This window comes from Phaseolus vulgaris, chromosome 7 (assembly GCF_000499845.2).
Source record: "Phaseolus vulgaris cultivar G19833 chromosome 7, P. vulgaris v2.0, whole genome shotgun sequence".
Classification (NCBI taxonomy): domain Eukaryota; kingdom Viridiplantae; phylum Streptophyta; class Magnoliopsida; order Fabales; family Fabaceae; genus Phaseolus; species Phaseolus vulgaris.
In genome coordinates, this window is record NC_023753.2 from 31017281 (window position 1) to 31040106 (window position 22826).

General features: G+C 34.2%; 3 protein-coding genes and 1 pseudogene across 5 annotated transcripts; 1 reads left to right on the forward strand and 3 right to left on the reverse strand.

Moving 5' to 3' along the window:
- Positions 1-817: 817 nt before the first annotated feature.
- On the forward strand, positions 818-5740 carry LOC137829949 (cellulose synthase A catalytic subunit 4 [UDP-forming]-like). 2 transcript variants are annotated; one of them, XM_068636990.1, is made up of 10 exons: positions 818-1010; positions 1148-1205; positions 1366-1459; positions 1870-2482; positions 2587-2724; positions 2929-3054; positions 3169-3381; positions 3471-3887; positions 4113-4463; positions 4929-5740. In XM_068636990.1, exons 1-10 carry the CDS (start codon positions 945-947, stop codon positions 5505-5507), a joined length of 2655 nt encoding a protein of 884 aa, XP_068493091.1. In that variant the 5' UTR covers positions 818-944; the 3' UTR covers positions 5508-5740. The 2 variants fall into 2 exon arrangements, with proteins under 2 accessions (XP_068493091.1, XP_068493092.1); XM_068636991.1 differs by having other exon boundaries at positions 1151-1205.
- LOC137829950 (uncharacterized) lies at positions 5698-7714 on the reverse strand. 2 transcript variants are annotated; one of them, XM_068636992.1, is made up of 4 exons: positions 7488-7714; positions 7217-7311; positions 6160-7117; positions 5698-6071 (listed from the first exon to the last, which is right to left on the reverse strand). In XM_068636992.1, the coding sequence occupies exons 1-4, from the start codon at positions 7548-7550 to the stop codon at positions 5976-5978; spliced, it is 1212 nt and encodes a 403-aa protein (XP_068493093.1). In that variant the 5' UTR covers positions 7551-7714; the 3' UTR covers positions 5698-5975. The 2 variants fall into 2 exon arrangements, with proteins under 2 accessions (XP_068493093.1, XP_068493094.1); XM_068636993.1 differs by having other exon boundaries at positions 7494-7702.
- A 1710-nt stretch (positions 7715-9424) lies between these two features.
- LOC137829943 (exocyst complex component EXO84B-like) lies at positions 9425-14089 on the reverse strand (annotated as a pseudogene).
- A 2045-nt stretch (positions 14090-16134) lies between these two features.
- On the reverse strand, positions 16135-21271 carry LOC137829952 (protein NPGR2). The gene is given in 6 exon segments (XM_068636994.1): positions 16135-16743; positions 17266-17419; positions 18664-19871; positions 20229-20481; positions 20990-21199; positions 21201-21271. Coding segments are annotated over 6 exon segments (2196 nt in total). The 5' UTR covers positions 21252-21271; the 3' UTR covers positions 16135-16423.
- Between the last annotated feature and the right edge of the window lie 1555 nt (positions 21272-22826).

Genomic DNA, 22826 nt, shown 5'->3' on the forward strand with positions numbered 1-22826 from the left:
TCTGATACGAAAAGGTGCAAATGCAAAGAATTGTTCACAAAAACATGCCTATCCTTTATATTACTAGATCTCTTGCGTGGAGAGTAATGTTTCCATCAACTACTAATTCGACACAAAAATTAGGAACTAGTTTAGAAATATACACATCAGCTTTTGATTTACAGAAAATCTACCACTATGGGATCAGCAATCAACATAGATGTAATGTAAAAAGACAGTTTTTTATTTAGCTAAAACCTTGAAACAGTGTTTCCCAACACAGTTGGAGGTCGTGTGCCCAAAATTTCATCATCAAGAGTAAGATTTTCAGTTTGTGTTTCGTTTTAAAATAATTAGCATGTTGTGAACCACAGACAATGCAAAAGAGACGTCTTTCTAAATTTATTTTATTTATGCATATCTTAGTCTAATACTCTCAGATAGCTTATTAACTTAGACAAAGCCAATTTAAATACATATTATTTTCTCAATCTTCAAGTTTTTTTTAGATAAAACTGAAACTTCAAGTTCCTTATATGTTAATTTACCCTAGTGATGTCAACTGTGAAGAAAAATGAAAAACGTATTCATTGACAAATAGAAGTCAATTTAAATACATATTCCTCTCTCCCTTTATGAACCTTCAAGTTATCTTGTAAAGACAAAACTGAAGTTTCGAGCCATCTGAAGCTTCAAGTACTTTAGATAGAAGAGATTAGGTACTATTTGCATGGGCATGCATGCATGCAGAAGTAGCATCTAACAGTAAGCAAGTGAAGTTATGATGATTGAGAAAATGAAGTAATTGTCGACTCAAAATCAAATTCACGACTTGCCAACTCTGAGGGTGATGGTTACATTCAAATAGCGCTTATCCTTCTTCCTTTATCATCACTCTTAACCTTCCATTTCTTATATTAGCAATACCCTTCTGCTCTCTCCGCAATCCACGCTTGCTAGTTGCAATGGTCATGAGCGCAGCCTCAGCCACTGGCTCTCACTCCCGAAATGGATTCCGTTTCTCGGACCAGGTATTCACTTTGCTCATTCAACAATTTTCTCCACCTTATTTTGCTTGCTTCTCCAAGTATAATTGTTTTGTACTCAACATTATGATACATATAATTGGATTTTGAGTGCAGAGGTTCTGTTGTGTCTTTTTTTGCAGCAGAATGGAGACTACAATCAACACAACGATGGTCAAGCATTCTCTGTGGCCGGAAGTGGTGATCATGAACGCCTTTTTTTCTATTAATTTAACTTTGGAAATTGGAAACAAACTCTACTCCTTAGTAGCTAATTAGGCTCCATCACAATGCTTTTCCTATCTCTGATCTTTCTGTTAATTTACACACTTTTTTTCTGAGTTGGTGTTATGTTCTGTAGAGGATTTTGAAGCGCAGAAAGCATTCTACAGCAATGAAGAGAAACGGAAAGATAAGAGAAATTTAATGAGCAATGATCAAGAAGATGAAAATCTGTAAGTTTGTCTTCTCTTACATCATTAATGAATTAAAGAACTCATAATCTATGTAGACATAAATTTATATATACTGTTAGTATAAAATGTTATCCAATTGATTAATGAATTGTTGATGTAGAAAAGTGATCGAATTTTTTATTTTGGATGTTCATGTAAACAAATTTAACGCTAACAATGGATATATGAAACTATTTTTCTCTATCTTTGACCTTTATTGAATGTAAGAATAAAAAAATTTACTTTGTCAATAAAACAGAAATCATTCTGGATATAACTTCTAAAATACTCATAACAAACTATGATTACATAACAGTATAAAAAAACTTTCCGCTGTAAATGTTTTCTAATTAAATTCTGTTGTTGTGACAACAATAATGAGTAATATTTGGAGGTGTTGCACCTTGCAGTTTGGCTGAGGCAAGGCAACCATTGTGGCGCAAGGTTCCAATAGCTTCAAGCCTAATCAACCCATATCGCATAGTCATACTCTTGCGTCTCGTTATTTTAGTTTTCTTCTTCCACTTGCGCATCACAACTCCAGTGCATGATGCTCTTGCCTTATGGATAATCTCTGTAGTCTGTGAAATCTGGCTTGCATTATCTTGGATAGTTGACCAACTTCCCAAGTGGTTTCCTGTTACTCGTGAAACTTACCTTGAACGTTTGTCCTTAAGGTTTGAGCGTGAAGAGGTGCCAAACCTTCTAGCCCCAGTTGATATCTTTGTAACCACTGCGGACCCTTTTAAGGAACCACCTATTATAACCGCAAATACGGTTTTATCAGTCTTGTCTGTTGATTACCCTGTTGAGAAGGTTACCTGCTATGTCTCAGATGACAGTGCTTCAATGCTTCTCTTTGATACCTTGTCAGAAACTGCTGAGTTTGCTAGAATATGGGTTCCTTTTTGTAAAATGTATAACATTGAGACAAGGGCACCTGAGTTTTATTTCTCTGAGAAACTTGATTACTTGAAAGATAAGGTGCACCCCACATTTGTTAAGGATCGCAGGGCTATGAAGGTGAGGATTACATAACTAAACCATGAAAGTTGCTTTTGATGTTTTTTTTATGTTGTTCTACTGCCCATGTGAGACTTGAGGCACTTTCCTTTGCGCTTTTGCAGAGAGAGTACGAAGAATTCAAGGTGAAAATTAATGTACTGGTTGCAAAGGCTCTGAAAAAACCAGAAGAAGGGTGGGTGATGCAAGATGGAAACCCATGGCCTGGGAGCAACATGGATGATCATCCAGGAATAATTCAGGTTTGGCGATTGCATTCTTCAGTTGTTTCTTGTTTTATGTGCGTTTAGATTTTGTGTCTATAACAAATGTTAATTTTTATTGATTTACGTCCGCTAAATAAAAATGTTAATTTTCAGTATGAAAAATATTAATTCTTTCTTCAGAAGTTTGGATACTAACAAAACAAGAACTCAAAAACTGAATCCATGGACTTAACTTTGCAGGTACGTCTAGGAAGCACTGGTGCACTGGACAAGGAAGGCAAGGAACTGCCACGGCTTGTGTATGTTTCCAGGGAAAAACGTCCTGGATATCAACACCACAGAAAAGCTGGTGCCATGAATACTCTGGTAAGTAGCTTAAAGCCTAAAACTTCAAATATGTATTTTAATTCCATCGATTTATAAGAAGATGATATCAGCAAAACTGTCTATAATCTTTGCACTGTTCTATTTTCTCAAAAGGTTCGAGTTTCTGCTGTGCTTAGCAATGCACCTTTTGCATTAAATCTGGATTGTGACCAATACATCAATAACAGCAAGGTTCTTAGGGAGTCTATGTGCTTTTTAATGGACCCCCAACTTGGAAAGAAGTTCTGTTATGTCCAATTTCCAAAAAGGTTTGATGGCATCGATTGCAATGACAGATATGCTAATCATAATACAGTGTTCTTTGATGTAAGGGATATTTTTCTAAACTTTTACACAAATTGCAATTTCATTAACTGATCTTTACTCCTTTTAATGTTGCTTTCTTTGTATCATAGATCAACATGAAATGCCTTGATGGGATTCAAGGTCCTCTTTATGTTGGTACTGGATGTGTGTTCAACAGGCAAGCATTATATGGCTTTGATCCACTTTCTGATAAAAGGCCAAAGATGAAGAGTTGTTGCTGGCCTTCATCTAGCAGCTGTTGTTCTAGTGACTCTGAGTCTTCATCTGATGACGAGTCTGATCAAGAGCTTGTAGACTTTGATGACGAAGAGGAAGAGGAAGAGGAATTATCCTTCATGTCCCTGAAAAGTTTAGAGAAACGATTTGGACAATCACCGGTTTTCATTGCTTCTGTTTTGATGGAAGATGGTGGACTTCCCAAAGGCACAAACACCCGAGTGCTGATTAAGGAAGCAATTCATGTTATAAGCTGTGACTATGAAGAGAAAACTGAATGGGGAAAAGAGGTAACCCAGTTATTACAAATGAGCTATTTCCCTTTTGCATTCTGTACACAGAAGTCCTTGAAATGGAAACTGTTTTATAGATTTGTAGTTAGAAGGGCTCCAGCGCCCATCAAGAAACAATAATGCATTTTTTTAATCAGACATTTATTTCCCTTATGAAAGCAGTTACTAAGAATTTCATGACTGCTAAGGAATGAAGTCATCTTGACATTTTTTTTTCTGCAGATTGGGTGGCTATATGGCTCAGTCACAGAAGACATCTTAACTGGGTTTAACATGCATTGTAGAGGATGGAAATCAGTGTACTGCATGCCAAAGAAAGCAGCTTTTAAGGGATCTGCTCCTATAAATCTATCCGATCGATTGCACCAAGTTCTGAAATGGGCTTCGGGTTCTACTGAGATTTTCTTTAGTGGCTATTGCCCTTTGTGGTACGACTATAGTGGAAAGCTGAAATGGCTACAGAGGTTGGCTTACACTAATTCAATCGTTTATCCATTCACTTCCATCCCCCTGCTGATCTACTGTACAATTCCAGCTGTCTGTCTTCTGACTGGAAAGTTCATCCTCCCTACTGTAGGTGCATTTATATTCAATTAACTTGTATACCGCATGCCTTTGCTTTCCTCATTAACATAAGAATGCTAGTAACACACACTAGCTAGCAGAGGCACTCTCTCAAATATTGGAAATTACAAATTCATGAACGGAATTCATTGAATAAGGCTCACTAAATTTTTTAATTTTCAAAAATTTTAATTCAATAAAAGAGTGTTCAAAAGAATAAGATTATTGCTACTTCTTAACATTATATACTAGCAGTCTAGTACTACAATCACTTAACTTGATCCCGTTGAGGAAGAATTTTAAATGATTTTGGCTAGAGAGAACAACCACGTGATTGAATTTGGTTTTTATTAAATGGAAAATTTTATCAGAACCAATGGTGATTTCTTGTGATTACTTAGTACTATTTCTTTAGAAAGAAGGGAAAACAACGTTATTCACAATATCGTCTCACTAAAGTTCTCTTTTGTGCAGCTGTCAAACCTTGCTAGCATTTGGTTAATGGCCTTGTTTATCTCCATCATCTTAACATGCGTGCTAGAGCTTCGTTGGAGTGGGGTTAGCATTCAGGACTGGTGGCGCAATGAGCAATTCTGGGTCATTGGGGGTGTATCTGCACACCTTTTTGCTGTATTTCAAGGACTTCTTAAAGTTGGTGGAGTAAACACTAATTTCTCTGTGAGAGCAAAATCAGCACATGATACTTCATTTGCACAATTCTATCTCTTCAAGTGGACTGCTCTTCTTATCCCACCAACAAGTCTTGTGATCTTAAATATGGTGGGAATTGTGGCTGGAATCTCTGACGCCATTAACAATGGCTATGACTCATGGGGACCTTTCTTTGGGAAGCTTTTCTTCTCCTTGTGGGTCATTGTGCACTTGTATCCTTTCCTCAAAGGGCTAATGGGAAAGCAAAACAGAACCCCTACCATTGTAATCCTCTGGTCAATACTTGTAGCCATAATCTTTTCAATGATTTGGGTGCGAATTGATATTTTCTTGCCCAAGCAGACAGGTCCAGCACTCAGACAGTGTGGGATAAGATGCTAAGGTGGTGGTGTGTAAATGGAGACGATCATGGGCATCTTTCTTCCTGTTGGAGTATTAACTTCTATAAGAAAGTGAACAAGTGTCTTTATAACCTTAAAGACCACTAGTTGTGCTATTATGAGTGCAATAGAGCAACAGATTGTGTATCCTTTACAGCTTGGATAGAGATTTATGGTGCAAGTTTCATCGGTTCAGAACAAAAGAATGTATATGATATCGTATGATTTATTTGACGTCATGGAAACACGAAATATGATCTCACCAAGAGACTACACAGAAATTATTGCTATTACTCGTTATAAGCTGCACTAGAGCTGCGAATAACATGATGAACATTACAGCCAAGTACGAATTATAATACAAAATTAAACACTTGACACTCTATAACATATTTATAAAAGAATAAATAAAATACATTCCCTGCACAATTCACTCGCTTCCCCACACCACACACTATATCAAGCTTGTCTAAAATACACGAGGAACATAAGAAGCAGCACCTCTATTCAAAGCTTTCTCTAATCTTGTCTCAAAAGGGGTTGAGTGCCAATTCACTCTCTTATCCTGCACAACCACACCAGTGTATGTCCAAATCAGAATTCACCCTCAACTAATGAGTAATAACATCTCTTAAAATTCACCTCATCTTTACCTCTCTGTACTTGCTTGTTGAGTTCGGAATTCCTTTGAAGGAAGAGACTGAGCCAGAACCTTCTGCAGAGCCTGCAACATTCCAGTAGGTCCCAACAGTGCCAATAATAGGCATCTCATCTGGACTCCTACTGGGTGACTTCCTTGGAGAAGAAGTAGCCGAAAATTGTTTGATCTCTTCCAATGTCAATGCACCTAAAATTGGCCTATCTTCATGACTGAACACAGAATATGGACTTTGTGGGGTGCTCCTGTCAGGGGTACCAGCAAATAAAGCCACTGAGCTAGCCTTGTTAACAGGTGTAGTTTCTGGTGAGACCAACCAATTTGACAGGCTGGCATCAACAGGGATCTCCTGGTTCAACTTCTTTGGTGTGTCACTTTCTGATTTCAAGCTGAAAGGTGATTCTTTGACACCCCCAAACTCGTTCTCTTTCTGAGGTCTTAATGGTGTTTTATTAGCCTTGACAACTTTCCACTGAGTGAGATTCTCCACTGGGTTCAGTACAGGATGCACATAAACACTTCTGTCTCTAGCACTGGGGTTGGACTCGATTGACTTCACGTCAACCTCTTCAACAAACACATGATCAGCAGCAGTAGTTGCCACCATGCCATCTTCTCCAAAGTCCCTCCCCAATTCTTTGCACTCTTCTCTGATGACATCGTCATCTTCATCACCAAGATCACTGTCCCCATAATCAATCTCTTCCTCCTCATCCTCACTGTCCCGGCAATTCTGGTACCTATGGTTGGGTGGGTAAGACCCCGTTGAAGTCACACAACTATTATCTTCAGAGGAAGATAACTTTGATTGAACCAAAGCTTCCTCCTTTCCACCATCCTCACTCTTGCTCTCTCCAACTTCATTCACCAAACTACGTTCATAGGTCTTCAAGTTGGAATCAAATGTCACTTTCTTTCTGCTACTTACACTTAATCGCTCCTCACTTTTCTCCCTGCATCAACCAAAGAGGTAGCAAACAACATTTCTCTTTACCAAAAAGCTTCAAAAATAAAATGTAACCAATGAAATAGAAGTTCATTAGATTACTTACTGGAGTTGCGGTATAGGGTTAACGGCATTTTTGGGGCAATCCTGAACCAAAGTTACACTAGGTTGCTCTTGCTTGCCATTGGTACAACCATTTCTCTGAAAAAAAAAAGGATAAAAAAGAAATCAACTTAGCTCTGTTCACTGCTGAGAAAAACAAGAAAAGGGGTTAAGGAAATGAAAGAAAATATCAGATTTTTATAAAAAAAAAAACTGAAAAAGAGAATCTTGGGGTTGTTGTTGAGAAGGGAAGAGGGGATTGAAAAGTGTCTTACAAGAACCTTGCGCTTGTTCTTTGGGTGTTTGGAGGAACCAAAACAACCAAAAAAGCAACCCATTCAAAGGAAAAACGTGGGGAAGAAGGGTAGAGGGATGGCAATGAGTGGAAGTGGTGGCATGAAATACATGTATAGAGTGTGTTAAGGGAAAGAAGAAAGAAAAGGAAAGTGGAAGAGCGTGTTGAGAGCCTCAGAAACGGTCAACAAACCTGAAACAAAGCTTCTTTTTCCCTTTCACCAAAATTGTATTTTATTTGAAAAAGTGGAAACTAACCGTTACATAGATGGTACCCTGCAAATTGCAGTTTCCTTCTTCTATTGCTTCTTTGAAAAGGGGAATTAATTATTCACCATTTTTGGTTCATTGCTTTCTTTCAATTCAATAATGAATCGTGTTAAATGCTAATCTTCCCATTATTGCATCAGAGATTCAAATTAATTTGAAATTCCCTCCTTCAGTATGACAGTGTTGGCGTGCTAAATTACTTGTTCTGTTAACTTAATTCAAATAAAATTACATAATTAAATATTACTCTAAATAAATTTAATCTTTATAAAAAAAAATAAGTTGTATCAGAAAATATAAATTTCAAAATAATTTCAATTCTATAGATCTAAATATAAATATATAAATCAAATTCTAAACAATTATTTAGATTTAAAAAAATATTCAAATAAAATTTATTAATCATAATGTAGGTTAGATACACAATACTCTTATCCACCTTATCAATAACACAAGCATCTAAAATAAATATATTCTTTATCAACAAATATTCATTCAAAATGTTCTTGTCATTATATATATTAGACACAAATTTCCACGGTATAGAATTATTTTGGCATCCTAATAAAAGACTCAACTAATAATGTTCCAAATGCGTTTTATTGATTTTGGCATTTTGTGATCAAAATCTGTATTCCCTTTTATTAGTTTTTAATTTGTTTGGGCACCTATCAGGTAATTTAATGATAAAATTTATTGTTTACAATCCACAAGCAATTAATTGCTTTTGATAGTTTAGAAAATTTGAGGTTCTTGGGATAAAACCCAAATAAAATAGTTTTTCATTTTAATAAAATACTGACTTGATTTCTTCTAAATTTGCTAAGTTTGCCTTTTTTTTCTTGTTTTGGATTTTGGTAAATTTTTTTATTTCTATTTTAATTCCAACCAAATACTGAAATTTGTTTAAGTGATATGTCACTCGTTAATAAGAATAAAAAAAAATATTGTGAATTTCAGTTATGACATGTGAAAAACGTATACAGATATTTTAATGACTTATTTGTTAATTGAATATCATTGTATCTATGTTCATATATAACCGCGGCATATTATTAGTTATTTTTATTTAAATATTTTTATAATTAAGTTATCAAAGTTAATTTATTGATAGAAAAATATCAATAATTCAATAATTATTTAGAATAAATTTTTATAAATATACTTTTTATGTAGACTTGTATAATCGAAGTTCTTTTCGAAAGGAGATTAATTTTATATAAATTTATATTTTGTGTATAACTTATCTGAATTTATTTAAAAGGAGTAATTTTATTTTTATTAATATTTTATGATAATTTTATTTGAACTATATTTTAAGATAGAAATATATATTTGAGTTTATATTTTAAAATAAGAATTTTAAACAATCTTGTTTAGAATTTATAATAAGAATAAGAAAGCATCATAAAGAGATTTATGGGTTAAAAATAATTGAAGAGTTGTTGTCAAGTGACCATGTTATTCATTGGATGGAAGCGATAATTTTTATTATAATTTCATGAATTTGTGAAAGTTTACAACATTTTTTTCTATAAAAATATTAGAAAGGATTTGTTTTCCCTCATCTTATAAGTAAGGTTGTGAAAAAGTATCTACCTCTTTATTGAAGTTAATAAAATTAGGTAGCCTAAATCAAAGCATAAAATTAAAATTGAGTAAAATTATAATTATAAATTACATAAATGTTGATCATTCGTGTGATCTTGATTTGGTTTCCTTGGATTCGTCATTTTTTTTGTATCAGTTGCCTCTTTCAAAATCAGTATCCATTCTCTAATTGCAAAGGGCTGATAGAAAGTGTTCTTAAATTTGAAGTGTCTGCAGCATCAGCATAAACTCCCTTCAGTAATGATCCCCTCTTCAGGGCTAAATACTATGACTGGTGAAGCTGTTTTTGCATCAACAGTACCTTCTGTTTCGTGTTTGGCAACCTCATCTTTCTCTGCATCTGCATTATTCTCTGAAGAATTTGTATCATCTTCCTCGGAAAAATCACTGCCATATGAGGATTGATTGATTTGGTTCTCATGCTCATGTGACTCCTCTGTGATGGCAACTACAGGCTCCTCTGGATGCAAACTTGCTTTCTCAATCTCCAACAGCTTTTGAATTGTTTTAGTAGCAGCATCTATTGCCCAATCATCATCACCATCATCTAAATCTCTAAAAAAGTACACCAGACCACCATCAGGAGATATCTCTATATTAGGCAATGTTTAAAACTTTGGTTGCCTTTAATATCATGACAAACCATTATAGAGAATATATATGTAAATATATTATAAAGATGGGAATAATTGCAAACTATATGATCATGAAAGGAGGTTCTTTATGAAGAACAAAAGAGAGAAAAATAATGGAACAAATGATGCGAATTCAGATGAACTGATGCAAATGTAATCATACAAGAGAACTTAAAGGGACTGTGTGGTTATGAATGTGCATTTTGTGAAAGAAATGTGTGGCATGTGTGGTTAGATAGTTTTGAGTTCTGAGCTTTGATCAATAGAGAACACTGAATTTCTCAAGCACTATAACCAATAATGCATTACTTGAAAGGGTCTATTCCGGCTGAATTGAAGGTTGATTTCATGAGAGTAAGAAGGAGCAAAGGATCGTTGGAGAAATATCCTCCATACATTCCAATTTCCACCAAGAATTGCACGTCCAAAAGAAACTGCTCAATGAAAAAAGAAAATGGATAAGAACCACTTTACATAACTAAAATTGTGATAATAGTCTCCTTGTTGTCATGCTTTGTAACCTCATACATTATTTTTTCCAACTAATCTCATTCCAGCAAACAATATAGTCTCAAAAATGGGTTTGTTTTTGGGTTAATATCATAGTGTCAAGATGAGATTTACTGACTGCTATAAAAAGACCCTTGTTAGTTGATTTTGCCTACTGGAGGTTAAGAAAGAAAATGTTTCAAGATTTTTCACCATTTAAAATTTGAACTCACTTACCTAGACACCAGACTTAAACTACATCAAACTTTCTTTAAAAAAATGAACATTTCTATTAAGCCTAACATCTGAAGTCAATTGATTTTAGAATTTTGTGATTAAGAATGTAGGGATATTGTTGTATATTACATCAAAGGTGTTAACAACCCAAGAAGCTAGTGTCTTCCAGAAATGTTTGTGAATTTTGGGTACAAGACAGGGACAGACACTGACATGGAAATAATCAAAATTTAAATAGGAACTAGATCATCGGTTTTAGAAGGACTTTGCAGTAAATAGGAATAGCAGCCACATTGGTAAAAAAGAGCAAATTAGCGGCGGTGATGCTTTTACTCTTTCAGCATAGACATACAAAGAATAAATAGAAGGAAAGGAAATAAAAACCTGTTTGGCTTCATCGGGTTTTGAGCTCACATTCTCTTCTTTAGTTGCAAGGATCTCTTTGTTTTCGGAAACCCAAATAAACATAGACTCCATTAATTCTCTCAGTAATCCCATCAACCAATTCACTTCAAACACACCCTCTTTCTCAAGTTGTTCTATTTTCCTCAATTCTAGAAATAAAACCTATACAAGACAGTGACAAAAAATTTAATCAAAATAAAAATCTTGCATAAACATATTGGCATGCAAAAATAGATAAGAAATACTAATCCATAGCTATGTACACCCTTTTTTCTAGTTGTAGTACCTTCCAAAAATTAAGAAGTGCTGCATACTAAGATAAGTCTTGAAAAAATCATTGCGTTCATATATCATAACAATCAATAGTCTTTAAGTGGTTATTTGTCAAAATAATACCTGAAATATACCAGAGGGCATTGAATTGTGGATGGTGTTAGCTTCCAACTGGCCATTGCAATGACTATCTGAAAACATTTCATGTCTATGGTAAGTACCCAATACTCTGAGAATTAATTGCTGGCAGAACACGTTTCTCAACTTATTGGAACCCTCTTCAATAAACAATAGGAAATCATTAAGTCCTTGGAGCTGATGAACAATTGATAGGTTTTTCAAGACTTGTAGTTCTGCCTGATCAGTGCAGGTAAAGATATTTTTTACCATGATAGAGAGAAACCGCACTAACGTTGATAAATTGGCCAGAATAGAAACCTGTTGTGGTAGTGACTCAGCTAACTTCATTCTTGGACTACCTTGTTCAGTTGAACTTGTTTCATAAGCAAGGGCTCTTTCAAGTATAGCAATATACTCCGTGAAGAGATTAGTGATTCCACTAATGACTAAACTCCCCATTTGAAGGGAAACCAAGGGAGAAATATCTTCTACTATGGCCTGATTATAAACAAATAATAACAAATTAAACAATAATATTAACAATATTACCTAGTCATCTTTTGCAATTTACTTTACATCATATAGCAATCTAATAATATATAGAACATACCTGCAATAATGTCAGAACCTTTCGGCCACTGGTAGTTAGCAAGCAATAGTCATGTTGTTCCCCAGCAGCTAGAGTTGAAGATCCAGCTCCAACAAAGACTCCAGACACAAGATACTTCTCTAAAATCCAAGGATCGCTTGCTGAGAAGATTGCAATCACTTTCCTAAAATGCTTTATATGCGTGTTTAAAATCTCTTCCACGCAGGGAGAGAGATGCTTCACTAAGTATGGCTGCAACACTAATTTCTGATTTTCTAATAAAGAACAATAAATGACAGCAAACTTGACTGCTTTTATGGCAGATGACAATCCTCCACTTATTGCTGAGGTGCCTTTAATGTATTTATCAAAACAAACGATAAATGACTTTGTTTCTTGATAAGCCCAAAGCATGAGTTCTGAGGTATATGGAGAAGTCTCTCCACACAACATCACAAAGCTCCTTGCTGCTTGTGAAATGATTGAGAACACAAACCTTGCAAGTTCCCTTATATATATCTCACTACTTGAAGATAATTTTGCCCACTGTAAATGATCTCTTCCAGTCACAATACGCAAATGGTAATGCTTAAACAATAGATCAATAGCAAGTTGACTATCACCAAGTCTGCAAAGTTTAGCTAGTGCGCTTTGAAGTTCTGGTCCTGCTGTTCTTTTATTCTCAGCTATTTGTGCCAACTGTTGTATAAGCATGGACTTCCTCTCAGAAATTACAGATTCATACAAAATCATCTCACTATGGGAACAATCTTGCAATAGAAGGCTTTGATAATGTTCCTCTGCAGATTCTAGAAAGTGCAGGGCTTCATCTATCTTTTTTTCTGACATGCGAATATCTAAATTCTCTAAACACTCACTGACAAGAGCTTCCAATTCTCTGGGGAAAGATGGGACAACATTTATATGATCTTCGAAGGTTATATCTATGGACAATATCTTTGGATATATTCGATCTATAAGATCCTTTACTCGTTTCTTATGAGATACAAAATGGTTTTCCATTTGCACAAACTCATTTTCCACTTCTCTAGCTTCCTCCAGTACTCTACACAGAGAGAGCAAAACACCATCACCGCCTCAATATTATTTCCCAGTCAACAATCTATAGAATAACTATTTAACATAAACTATCCTTCTTGTTGTTAACATCTCTTAATATTGTACACAAACAAAAAAGAAGCTTGAAAATTTGTTCAGTAAGATTGCATTGTTGTCACTCTTTACACTCCATTCAAATGAAATTCCTTATGCAATAAAAAATGTTGATTTGACAAAAAAAAATGCACCCTCTCTTTAGTTCTCACACGTGATTACGGAATTCAATTAATACATGATAAACATTTGGAAGGAAAAAGTTGGAGATTTTAATTACCTAAGGAAAGTGGAATACTTAGCAAAGATGTTTCTCTGTAAATCTTCATTAGCTGCTTCCTTTAGCTCCAGAAGTTCATCACACAAATGCTTAATGCCCTAAATCAATAATCGAATGACCAATAAGGCAAACTAAACCCGAAAGAAACCTACGCGTGCGTTCCATTATTTTGTTCCAGTTATTTAACAATGTTGTTGGTTGAATAATTATGAAAATAAAATTTCCATAAATAAAAGGTGAACACGAAATTGAAGAAAATACTCTTGCAGTTATGGATTCAATTTGAAGGTCAGCGTGAGTATGAGTGACGGACGGTGAGGAGGCGGAACCGACGTCGGAGTTGGAATCCGACGAGTTTTGAGATTCCGGGAGTGAGTGGTCTCTGAAGCGGAACTTAGGAGGAGGCGTGGAAGAAGATTCCATTTCCATGCAAAAATCAATTAAAAAAAAAGGAATTTGGCGATGGTGTTAATTGAATTATATAGCTTAGTGTGTTTTTGTCGCTTAGGCTTCGGTAATTCCGATTCAAACTCTGTCCTTCGTATAGTCGTTAAGCACTACGATGTGTTCGTAAAATCGAACTTATTTGTTTCATTCTTATCTTCAATTCAACAAACAAACAAACAAACGTTTTCTTTTTTATATTTGCTGCCTTAGCCAGCTGAGCCTCTCTTCCCAAGTATTATTCACACAAACTCTACTGTCTGTGACCGGCCACCGTACACTCCACAACAAGCTTTTATTCAATTCGAAATAATCATTGAAATATTATGAGTTTTTAGTAAACGGTACCCAACGGTAAAACAAAGGATTCTTAGACCTGAGAAAATAAAATGACCGGAACAAGATTCATTAAACTCATATACACATTTATCGATGTTCATTTAAGAAAAAGGTTAATTTTGTCATAAAAGGTAATATATATATATATATATATATATATATATATATATATATATATATATATATATATATACTAGGCTCGACACTTTAACGTATCGGTGTCGACACTTGTAGGATTTATCGGTGAAGTATTTAATTCAAAAAATATTTGTTGGATTTTTGAAGATTCTACACGGTTCTAACACAATTTTAAATGGTATAAATATAATAATTTTTTAAAAACTCAAATTTATTGTATAAATTTTTATTATGATAGTAAAATAATGAACAAATTCTTTTGAACCAGTCATGAAAAATATTTTCATGCTCCTAAAAGAATCTGAAACATACTTTTGCACATAAATATTTAATTTCAATTTATATCTAATATATAGATTCGTATTCTCGTGTTCTACATTTTAGAGATTTTACTTATCTCTGTGTCCGTATCCGTCTTGTGTCAGTGTCCTACATACCAAAATTTTTTTTATACAACTATATTACAACTCCCAATACTACCATTTTAACATTTTTTTGTATATTATTTAATTACAAATTTATCTTTTATTATATATATTTATTTCTAAATCTATCACATCAAGAAAGTTATATATAACTTTTGTAGTTGTCAAACTATCATTTTTCCATAAAAAAAAACTATTAAAACTAAATTCAAATAACTAAATTTTTAAATATATTTTATTTTTTTCATCCACAATATTGAAATTTTAGTCATCAAACGAACTACCCTTAATTATTGTATTGGACCACCTGAACTACATGCATAAATGGTCCACCATAGTCTGGGTATTTTATTAATCCAGTTGTATTTTTCATTCACCATGTTTTAGAAAATTTCCCGTTTTTTATCACTTTTGATAATTTTTCAAATTTTTAATATTTTTATTTCTTGCAAATCTTAGTTTTTGGTAATTTTCTATCAAAACTTATGCAACCAAATGGACCAAAGTATTGATGAGCTTCATCATCACCCATTTCTATGTTATGACTTTGGTGGAAACAATATCTTTTATATTATTTTCTTGTTCCTTTTTCTCTTTGTTTCCTTTCTCATCCAAACAAATATATCAGTTACATATTATAATAACATCAATAAAGTAATAATAATAAAAATATAATAATCTAAAGTCATTAGCTAAAGCCTTATAATTTCTCCATGATAATCATTTATTATTTACTTATCTTATGGTTCATGTCACACTCATTCGAATTATTTGTCTCAAAATTCATTTTCTTTTGAAATTGAAGTGTAGAAAAAAGATACTGCAGAAAGAGACAATAGACCAAATCTGATAAAAGTTTATTAGATAATTATGACTCATAATCAAATAATTCTGTTAATCCAACACCTCATTCACGCCTAGTGCGCAAGATCGTGTCAACCATCATAATCTAAGCACCTTCAATGACCTTAAAATAAATTATCTAGCATCAAACCTCTTCCTTTGGACACCTTTCGGTTAAATTGCTGATTAATCAAACAGTTCAAAATTCGTTCTCATACTGGTTACTGTGTTAAGATAGTGCTTATATTATAAAACTTAATCATCAAACATTTGAAAGAGAAAGATGTTGGAGATTCCAAATCCAATTAAGATGTTAGATTTAAAATTTACTTATTTAATAAAAAAAAATGGTGTATATTTCTCCTACTTCCGTGGCTAAACAGGAATTAATATAGTAGGTAGCTTAAGTAAACTGAATCGGGTGAATATGCTTCATTTTCCATTTATTACTTTCTGAATTGACAACTAAAGAACACAAGTGAAAATTATATATGAATACATGAATCATTGCAATTGCATCACAAAACTGCTTGGAGAGTTTGTCATCTTTTTTTGTTTAGTATATTACTATAATTTCTTTTGGACTAGCTCTCCACACCATGATCAATGCATCTCTCTTAGCTATCCTGAGACAGAAGGATAATCTCTAAAGAAAGACATGCTGGCTCTCTTGCTTCCACCAGAAGACCAACCTGTATAGAATGAGTCATCTGAAAGGTTCAACAGGTTCAGATTCTTCAAGAACATGTGCAGCTTGAAAACATTCTGCAGCTTCAGCTAAGGATGATGCTGTGCCCTCAGCTTTGTGAAGAAGGGCAAGATTATACCAAGCAGAAGCATTGAATCTGTCCTGCTGTAGCGCGTCCATCAGAAAGCTTTTAACTGTTGGATTTGAGTGACTACTACATCGTTTAAGAACTACAGCACTGGAGACTAAGCTAAGGACGTGGCCAGGATCAATGTCCAAAGCATCACCAAAAGATTTTAGAGCCTCTTTGTAATGGCCCTTTGCTTCGTACATTATGCCTGTGAAATTTAACAAACAAACAACCCACAAGTCTGAGAGAGAGATTTTCAGTGCTCATTCTCAATTTTAGCACTTTTACTATAATTGTGCAGCCTGATTCAACTTTATCTGCTGAAACCATGAAAATTCCTTCCTGAACCACACTATATGTATACCATGTCATGCAACATATGTTTTGATTTCTGAAGCTGCTATACAATGTACTTTGAGAAATATATTTAATTATTCACATTGACATAGTTAGCTTCTTGTCATTATTGGAGTATCTTAGATCTATTTCATTGTTTCATGTTTTATTTGAATAATGCCTCTGGGGTCTAATCCAATCTCTGATCTCTAGACACCTAAATGCAACAACATATTGCATAGATGCAAACAATGATTACTCTAAATAAACAATATTCTCTGTATCAAATAATATCTGGCAGTTATTAAAACCTGTGGCGTACTTCTTTTCTATCTCAGGAGAAACTTTAAATGGAAAGAGAATGAAACTCAGAAATAAAGTCAGATAATATTACCTATTGCATGATATCTAGATGCTGAGAGTGGTTTGATGGCCTTGGATTTTGAAAGACACACCTCTGCGTCATGCCACTGTAAAAGACTGATATACACATACGTAATATCATGCCATATTTCCACTTCCAAGTTCCTAGCACGATCTCTATTGTCCTGTCGTGTGGTAGGGAAAAAAGGTAAGCAGCTAGAAGCAATTATGTCTTATTGCACAAGTAAAATTAAAAAAAAAATGAAAAAGTCAAAGACAAATAATACGAATAAAATGCATCCAGATGCAATGATGTTTACCTTGGAGCAAGATTTAATTTTTGAATTTCCAAATACAAGTAGGTAGCCATTTTAAACTTAACATTAATGATAATTTCATATGCCTAAATCCTATTGCCTTACATGAACATCATTAACTTCAATTCATTCATAAAAAATGCTTTGACATTTAACCTGAGAATCGAGCAGGTATAATCAACAATACATTTTTTTTATAAAATAGAACATCCTGATAAATTGCACCCAGGACATGAGTAGTAGTCCTAGAAAGCAACTATCTATGGACATTCTTTCACCAAATAGTTTGACGATCAGCAGAAGACCATAAAGAAAGAAAAAAAATAAGATGTATTCAGTAATAAACATGTTCAACAAATCCTCATGCTTTATTTATTTAAGGCCTAAGGTATTTATATTTCAGCAATATGGTATATCCAGTATGAGTTAAAAATGCTTTTATACCAAATCGAGTTGGTCAAACTAACGCCGTAACTAATAATACTCTTTAAAAGCTTGAAGCTTGAATCAGTAGAGAATGGGGTTTTAGTATCTTATTAATCCTATTGCTTTCCAATCCAAGAAGATTTGACTACTTCTTCAGGCACAATGTGAGGACTGTTTGAGTTCCAAAAGATGAGGTAGAGATACACTAGAATGATACATAGTAGATTTGAAAATATGACACCTTCAAGAATGTAAAGCCCTTATAAACCTAACACCCTCTTGAAAGGGATGCTATTCAATTAAATGAATTCCTTATTCAAGGAGGTAGGTAATATCTGGCTGGCATAGAGGAAAAAAGCTTCAGTTTTTTCATAATACAAGCAAAACTCTTCTTCTGAGGAACTCTATGCATTCTACCTTCTCAAACCAAATATATGATGTTCAAATCCTCACTATTACCGTTCCTATTAATATCTCACTTTCTCAGGTACAGACTAGCAGGACCGTTTCCTTGTTCTTAACTACAAACCCATGATGATCATAGGTTTCATGAAAAATCTTATAAATTCTAAAGTTCACGGAAACCACACCCATCCAATTCTAACAGTAAAAATAACAAGAATAGAGGCCAATGATTCAAAAATATTCTATCAGCATAAGTTATATTACAATTCACAACAACAAACCTTATATAGCTTCTTTCCAGAACCAAAACCTTTACTCTGAATTTGAAGAACAGCAAGAAGCTGAGTATATGTCTCAATGGCATTCCTTAACTTGCCCTGTGCAATTTGAAGTTTAGCTTTTGTTCGCAACAAATCACCCTGATCCCATTTTCCAGTTTGATCCAAAGCAGAATCAATGATAGATTCGGCATCCAAAAACTGTTTCTGAGCAGACAATATCCGGGCTAACAACAACCATCCTTTAATATTAGTACCAGCTTCCAGTTTTATACAGCATTTTGCATACTGAAGTGCGGCATCCAACTTCCTTTGTTCTGCATATTCTAGACTGAGATGATATAGTACAAGGGGGTTTCTCGTTCTGGCAGCAGTTTCTAGGGCATGAAGTGCCTCAGATTGTCTCTTAAACATCTCAGAATCAGAAATAGCCAATTTTGACTGTGCTGAAAGTGAGACACCAAGAAAGAAATTGGCATGATCTTCTAGCTGATCACATCTGCCGTCCAAGTTCTGAAGCACTCGCTTGGCGAAGGTTACTCCTTCTTCAGCAAGAGAACAGTTCTCACAACAAATCTTAGAAGCCAATAACAAACCAGGAGCATGGTCTTGGTTCTCTCTACTACTCAACAACTTTCTGAGAAAATCCAGTGCTACCAGATCCTTACCTGCTCCATAATAACAAAGAGCTAGAGCATAGTACCTTTCACTTCTATGAATTGTCCGTGGAAGCAATTCTTCCAATTGATTGGCTAAAGCTGTCAAATCTCCAGAAACTGAGAGAGCAAATGAGAGGTGGTCTAAAATTGAAGGATCCCACTCAATTCTATTTAGAGTAACTTTTCTTAACAAAATCATTAAGATAAGTATAGCCTCTTCTATGTTGTTTCTAGGTACAAATGAGCCATCCATTTGGGAACGGAGATTAGGCGGTGTGGCTTCTCCTCCACTGTAAAGAAGAAAAACAACAAATTCTTTCTGAATCTTTGCTATAGTCTCTGCATCAAGATTCCATTGATGAAGTAGTGCTCGCCGGTAAGACAAAATAGCTTCACGTGGACAATCAGCAAGTTTCCATAAGTCTGGAAGCAGCTCAACTGCCTTGTTCAGGGTCTCCTGTAATTTACATTCAGCACCGAAGTTATCAGGCAAGCCTTCAGGCAATGAAGACTCCACTATATCCAAAATAACTTTGCAAGATTGGGCAGCCTCTGCAAGAATGATTGAAAGATACATTAGAATAGAATATGCTTTCACTTCCCATAGAGTTTCATTGATTCTAAAACTACCCAACTTCAAAAAAAAACTCATCCTTTCATCAGACAATTTCTGCCAAAGTGTAAATATTGTGGTTACTAGACTCTCAAGTTAATGTAGTTCTCAAGTAAAAAAAAATATTTTGAATAACACAATTATCAGGCCAAGTAACACAGTATATCAGGGGGACATTATGCTGATTGAAAAGGTTTTACTATTGTGTAGATTAATATGCAATAAAAGCCCACAAGTCCCTTGGAGTAAAAAAAAAAAACTCTATGAAGGATGAATCACAAAACCAGCGGGGATACCTTTAAACCTTTCAAGAATCTGCAAAGATTTTGCTTTGAGGAAGACAGATTCCAATAATAAGCCAACAGAATGTATTGACATTTGCGGTTCAGCATGATTTTGAGAATGTCTCTTGCGGCGTTCTCTGCTTCTGGAAAGGGCAATTTTAATCTTAGGAGTCACAACACCTATGTCTATGCCCTCAAAGACATGTAAAGCAGCTACTATATTTCCTTTCTGATATTCATATCTTCCTAGCAAAGCTCTAGCTTCCTGCACATTACAAACATTTTTTCTTTAAATAATAATGGTAACCATATTCACTAATTTTAAATAAGAAACACACAAGCACAGCACAATTCACACACAATTGCAGAATTATTAACTCAAATCCTAAAGTCCCAAAAAATTGTATTGATTAAACTCAATAAATTGACCATCACACAAACTACTTATAATAGTCATGGTTTCACTGAAGTATAGAAAATTAGAAAACAATTCCTTGGTCCTAAGTTCAATTAGGACAAAGGATTCTGTCAAATAATAAAAAAGATAGATGCTGACTTTCCAGCACAACTACAAGCATGGACAGAAGTCTGAAATTAGTCTAAACATCCACAAGTAACTCACCAAGAACAAATCAATCAGCCTGTAATCATAACAAATTTAAAAAGTATGTATATACACACTCACTTTATCTAGGGCCTAGCGTAAATAAGAAAGAACAAATCATATCTGATTATTCAGTGTAACAACAAAAGGTAAGGATGATGAAATCAACCTCATAGTTCAAGACACCACTCTCACGTAAGGATGATTCAGCTTCTTCTATGTTCCCAGTGTCCTGCTTCTTATCAATGTGTTCAGCTAAGCAAGAGTGTTCACTAGCTGAAAAGTCCTTGGTTGCACTTGCAAGAGATCCAGATGAAGGAAACACTTCATCAGCTCCTCCAAACGACTCTCCTGACCGTAGACACTTCATTATCTTCCTGCAAACTTCTCCTAGCTTCACCTTCCCTCCTCTCTTTAATCTTGTTTCCCATACTGCTCCTCTTCACTCAAAACTCTGCAAACCAGCAATGTCACACATAATTCAAAACTCAGACATCACAAAAACAACCATTTCAGAACTCAATGCTCTCGGTTCATGCAAGTAGATTAAGCAAAATATAGAGCACCACAGATTTGGAATTTCCAACCAAAGTGATCCTAGTGAATAGGCTCTGATATGCAGTGGAATCGATATCCCATAACAGGAAACAAACCCACCACAAACCCCTTAATTTGAAAGTAATTAGAACTAAAGTATACCCTTTAAGTCAACAGCACAAACCCCACCAGTAAGAAGTAAAATTTGAGTCAAACGCATTCAGATTCCTCATCCGCGTTCTGTTGTATTGGTGTAAACCCCTTTAAAAAAAATTAAACCACACGCCAAATAAAACTGGGAAAAAAAAAGGATAGCAGAACCAGCATCACAAAATTGAAACCGACCCACAGTGCCTCAGCACCTACAAAATTCAGAAGAAAGCAGAAAAAAGGCAAAACATTTCCACAAAATAATGCTAGTGAGGTAAGCTGAAAAAAAGGTTTGAACTTGAACCGTAGAAACCAGTATAGTACACGAGTAAAACTCTCACCGTTTGAATGTGAGGCAAGAAAAGCAGAGGGTACAAACAGCGACACCCATTACTGAATTTGAGCAATCAAATCAAAGGCACCTTTGAATCAACGAAAGCAAAAAAGTAAGGCATCCAAAGAGAACCTTTGGTTGTGTTGTTTTTCTACTGCTGCTTCTTTTTTGTTTTCTTTTTTTCCCTTTTGTTGCGTGTGATGATATTTACAGGAAGTGAAATTGAAATGGAAACAGAAGAGAATAAGAATGGAATTGGAACAGAAGAGGAAGGAAGAAGATCTGACAAGAACAAGAATAAAAGGAAGCAGAAAAAAGAGAAGATGAATGGTATGGGTGGCTGTGGTTAATGTTACTGTTATGGGACCCACTCAATGTTTTATTACCGGTGTAACAGCGGAGAGGACAACTCTGTACTATGCACTTCTTTACCTTAATTATTTCAAAAATAAGACGTGTGCAATTTAACAAAAAATATTCTTCAAATGCTTTTTAAATATTAATAATACACTTGCTTTTTAAAATTATTATTAGCTTTTACACGTTACAAATATATATTATTCATTTAAATCTTTTTACTACTAATGTCAGTAAAAATTATGAAAGATACAAATCTGTAATGATCTCAATGTTCATTTAATATTTCTTAGTTGTATACTCTTTAATAAATTTTGACCAATTATAGAAATTGTTATTTGCACTTTTTTAAGGGTATAATGTCTGTGTAAAATTGAAAATATATTAAATATAATTTTAATTTTATATTATTGTCTCTTTTAAATTTAAAATATTTATTAGATTTTGTTAGTATTATGATAAAGAAAAATATAACAAAGATGATAGTTTAAATGTATTCATTTATATTTAAAATTGATTTTGATTAGATAATTAAATTATATTATATCTAGATTGTCATTTTCGTAAATGCTTTATTCGCTATCAACAAATATCTAAAGACATATTTAAGTTTTTAAAAAGTAAAATT

What these genes read in the sequence shown, in the direction of transcription:
- LOC137829949 (XM_068636990.1), top strand. Translation starts at nt 945, where the DNA reads ATGGTCATGAGCGCAGCCTCAGCCACTGGCTCTCACTCCCGAAATGGA. An exon ending in ATTCTCTGTGGCCGGAAGTG is followed by an intron (nt 1,206 to 1,365) that starts GTGATCATGAAC and finishes TATGTTCTGTAG; the next exon opens with AGGATTTTGAAGCGCAGAAA. An exon ending in AAACTGAATGGGGAAAAGAG is followed by an intron (nt 3,888 to 4,112) that starts GTAACCCAGTTA and finishes TTTTTTCTGCAG; the next exon opens with ATTGGGTGGCTATATGGCTC.
- LOC137829950 (XM_068636992.1), bottom strand. Translation starts at nt 7,550, where the DNA reads ATGGGTTGCTTTTTTGGTTGTTTTGGTTCCTCCAAACACCCAAAGAAC. An exon ending in AGAACAAGCGCAAGGTTCTT is followed by an intron (nt 7,312 to 7,487) that starts GTAAGACACTTT and finishes TTTTTTTTTCAG; the next exon opens with AGAAATGGTTGTACCAATGG. An exon ending in CAACAAGCAAGTACAGAGAG is followed by an intron (nt 6,072 to 6,159) that starts GTAAAGATGAGG and finishes GTGGTTGTGCAG; the next exon opens with GATAAGAGAGTGAATTGGCA.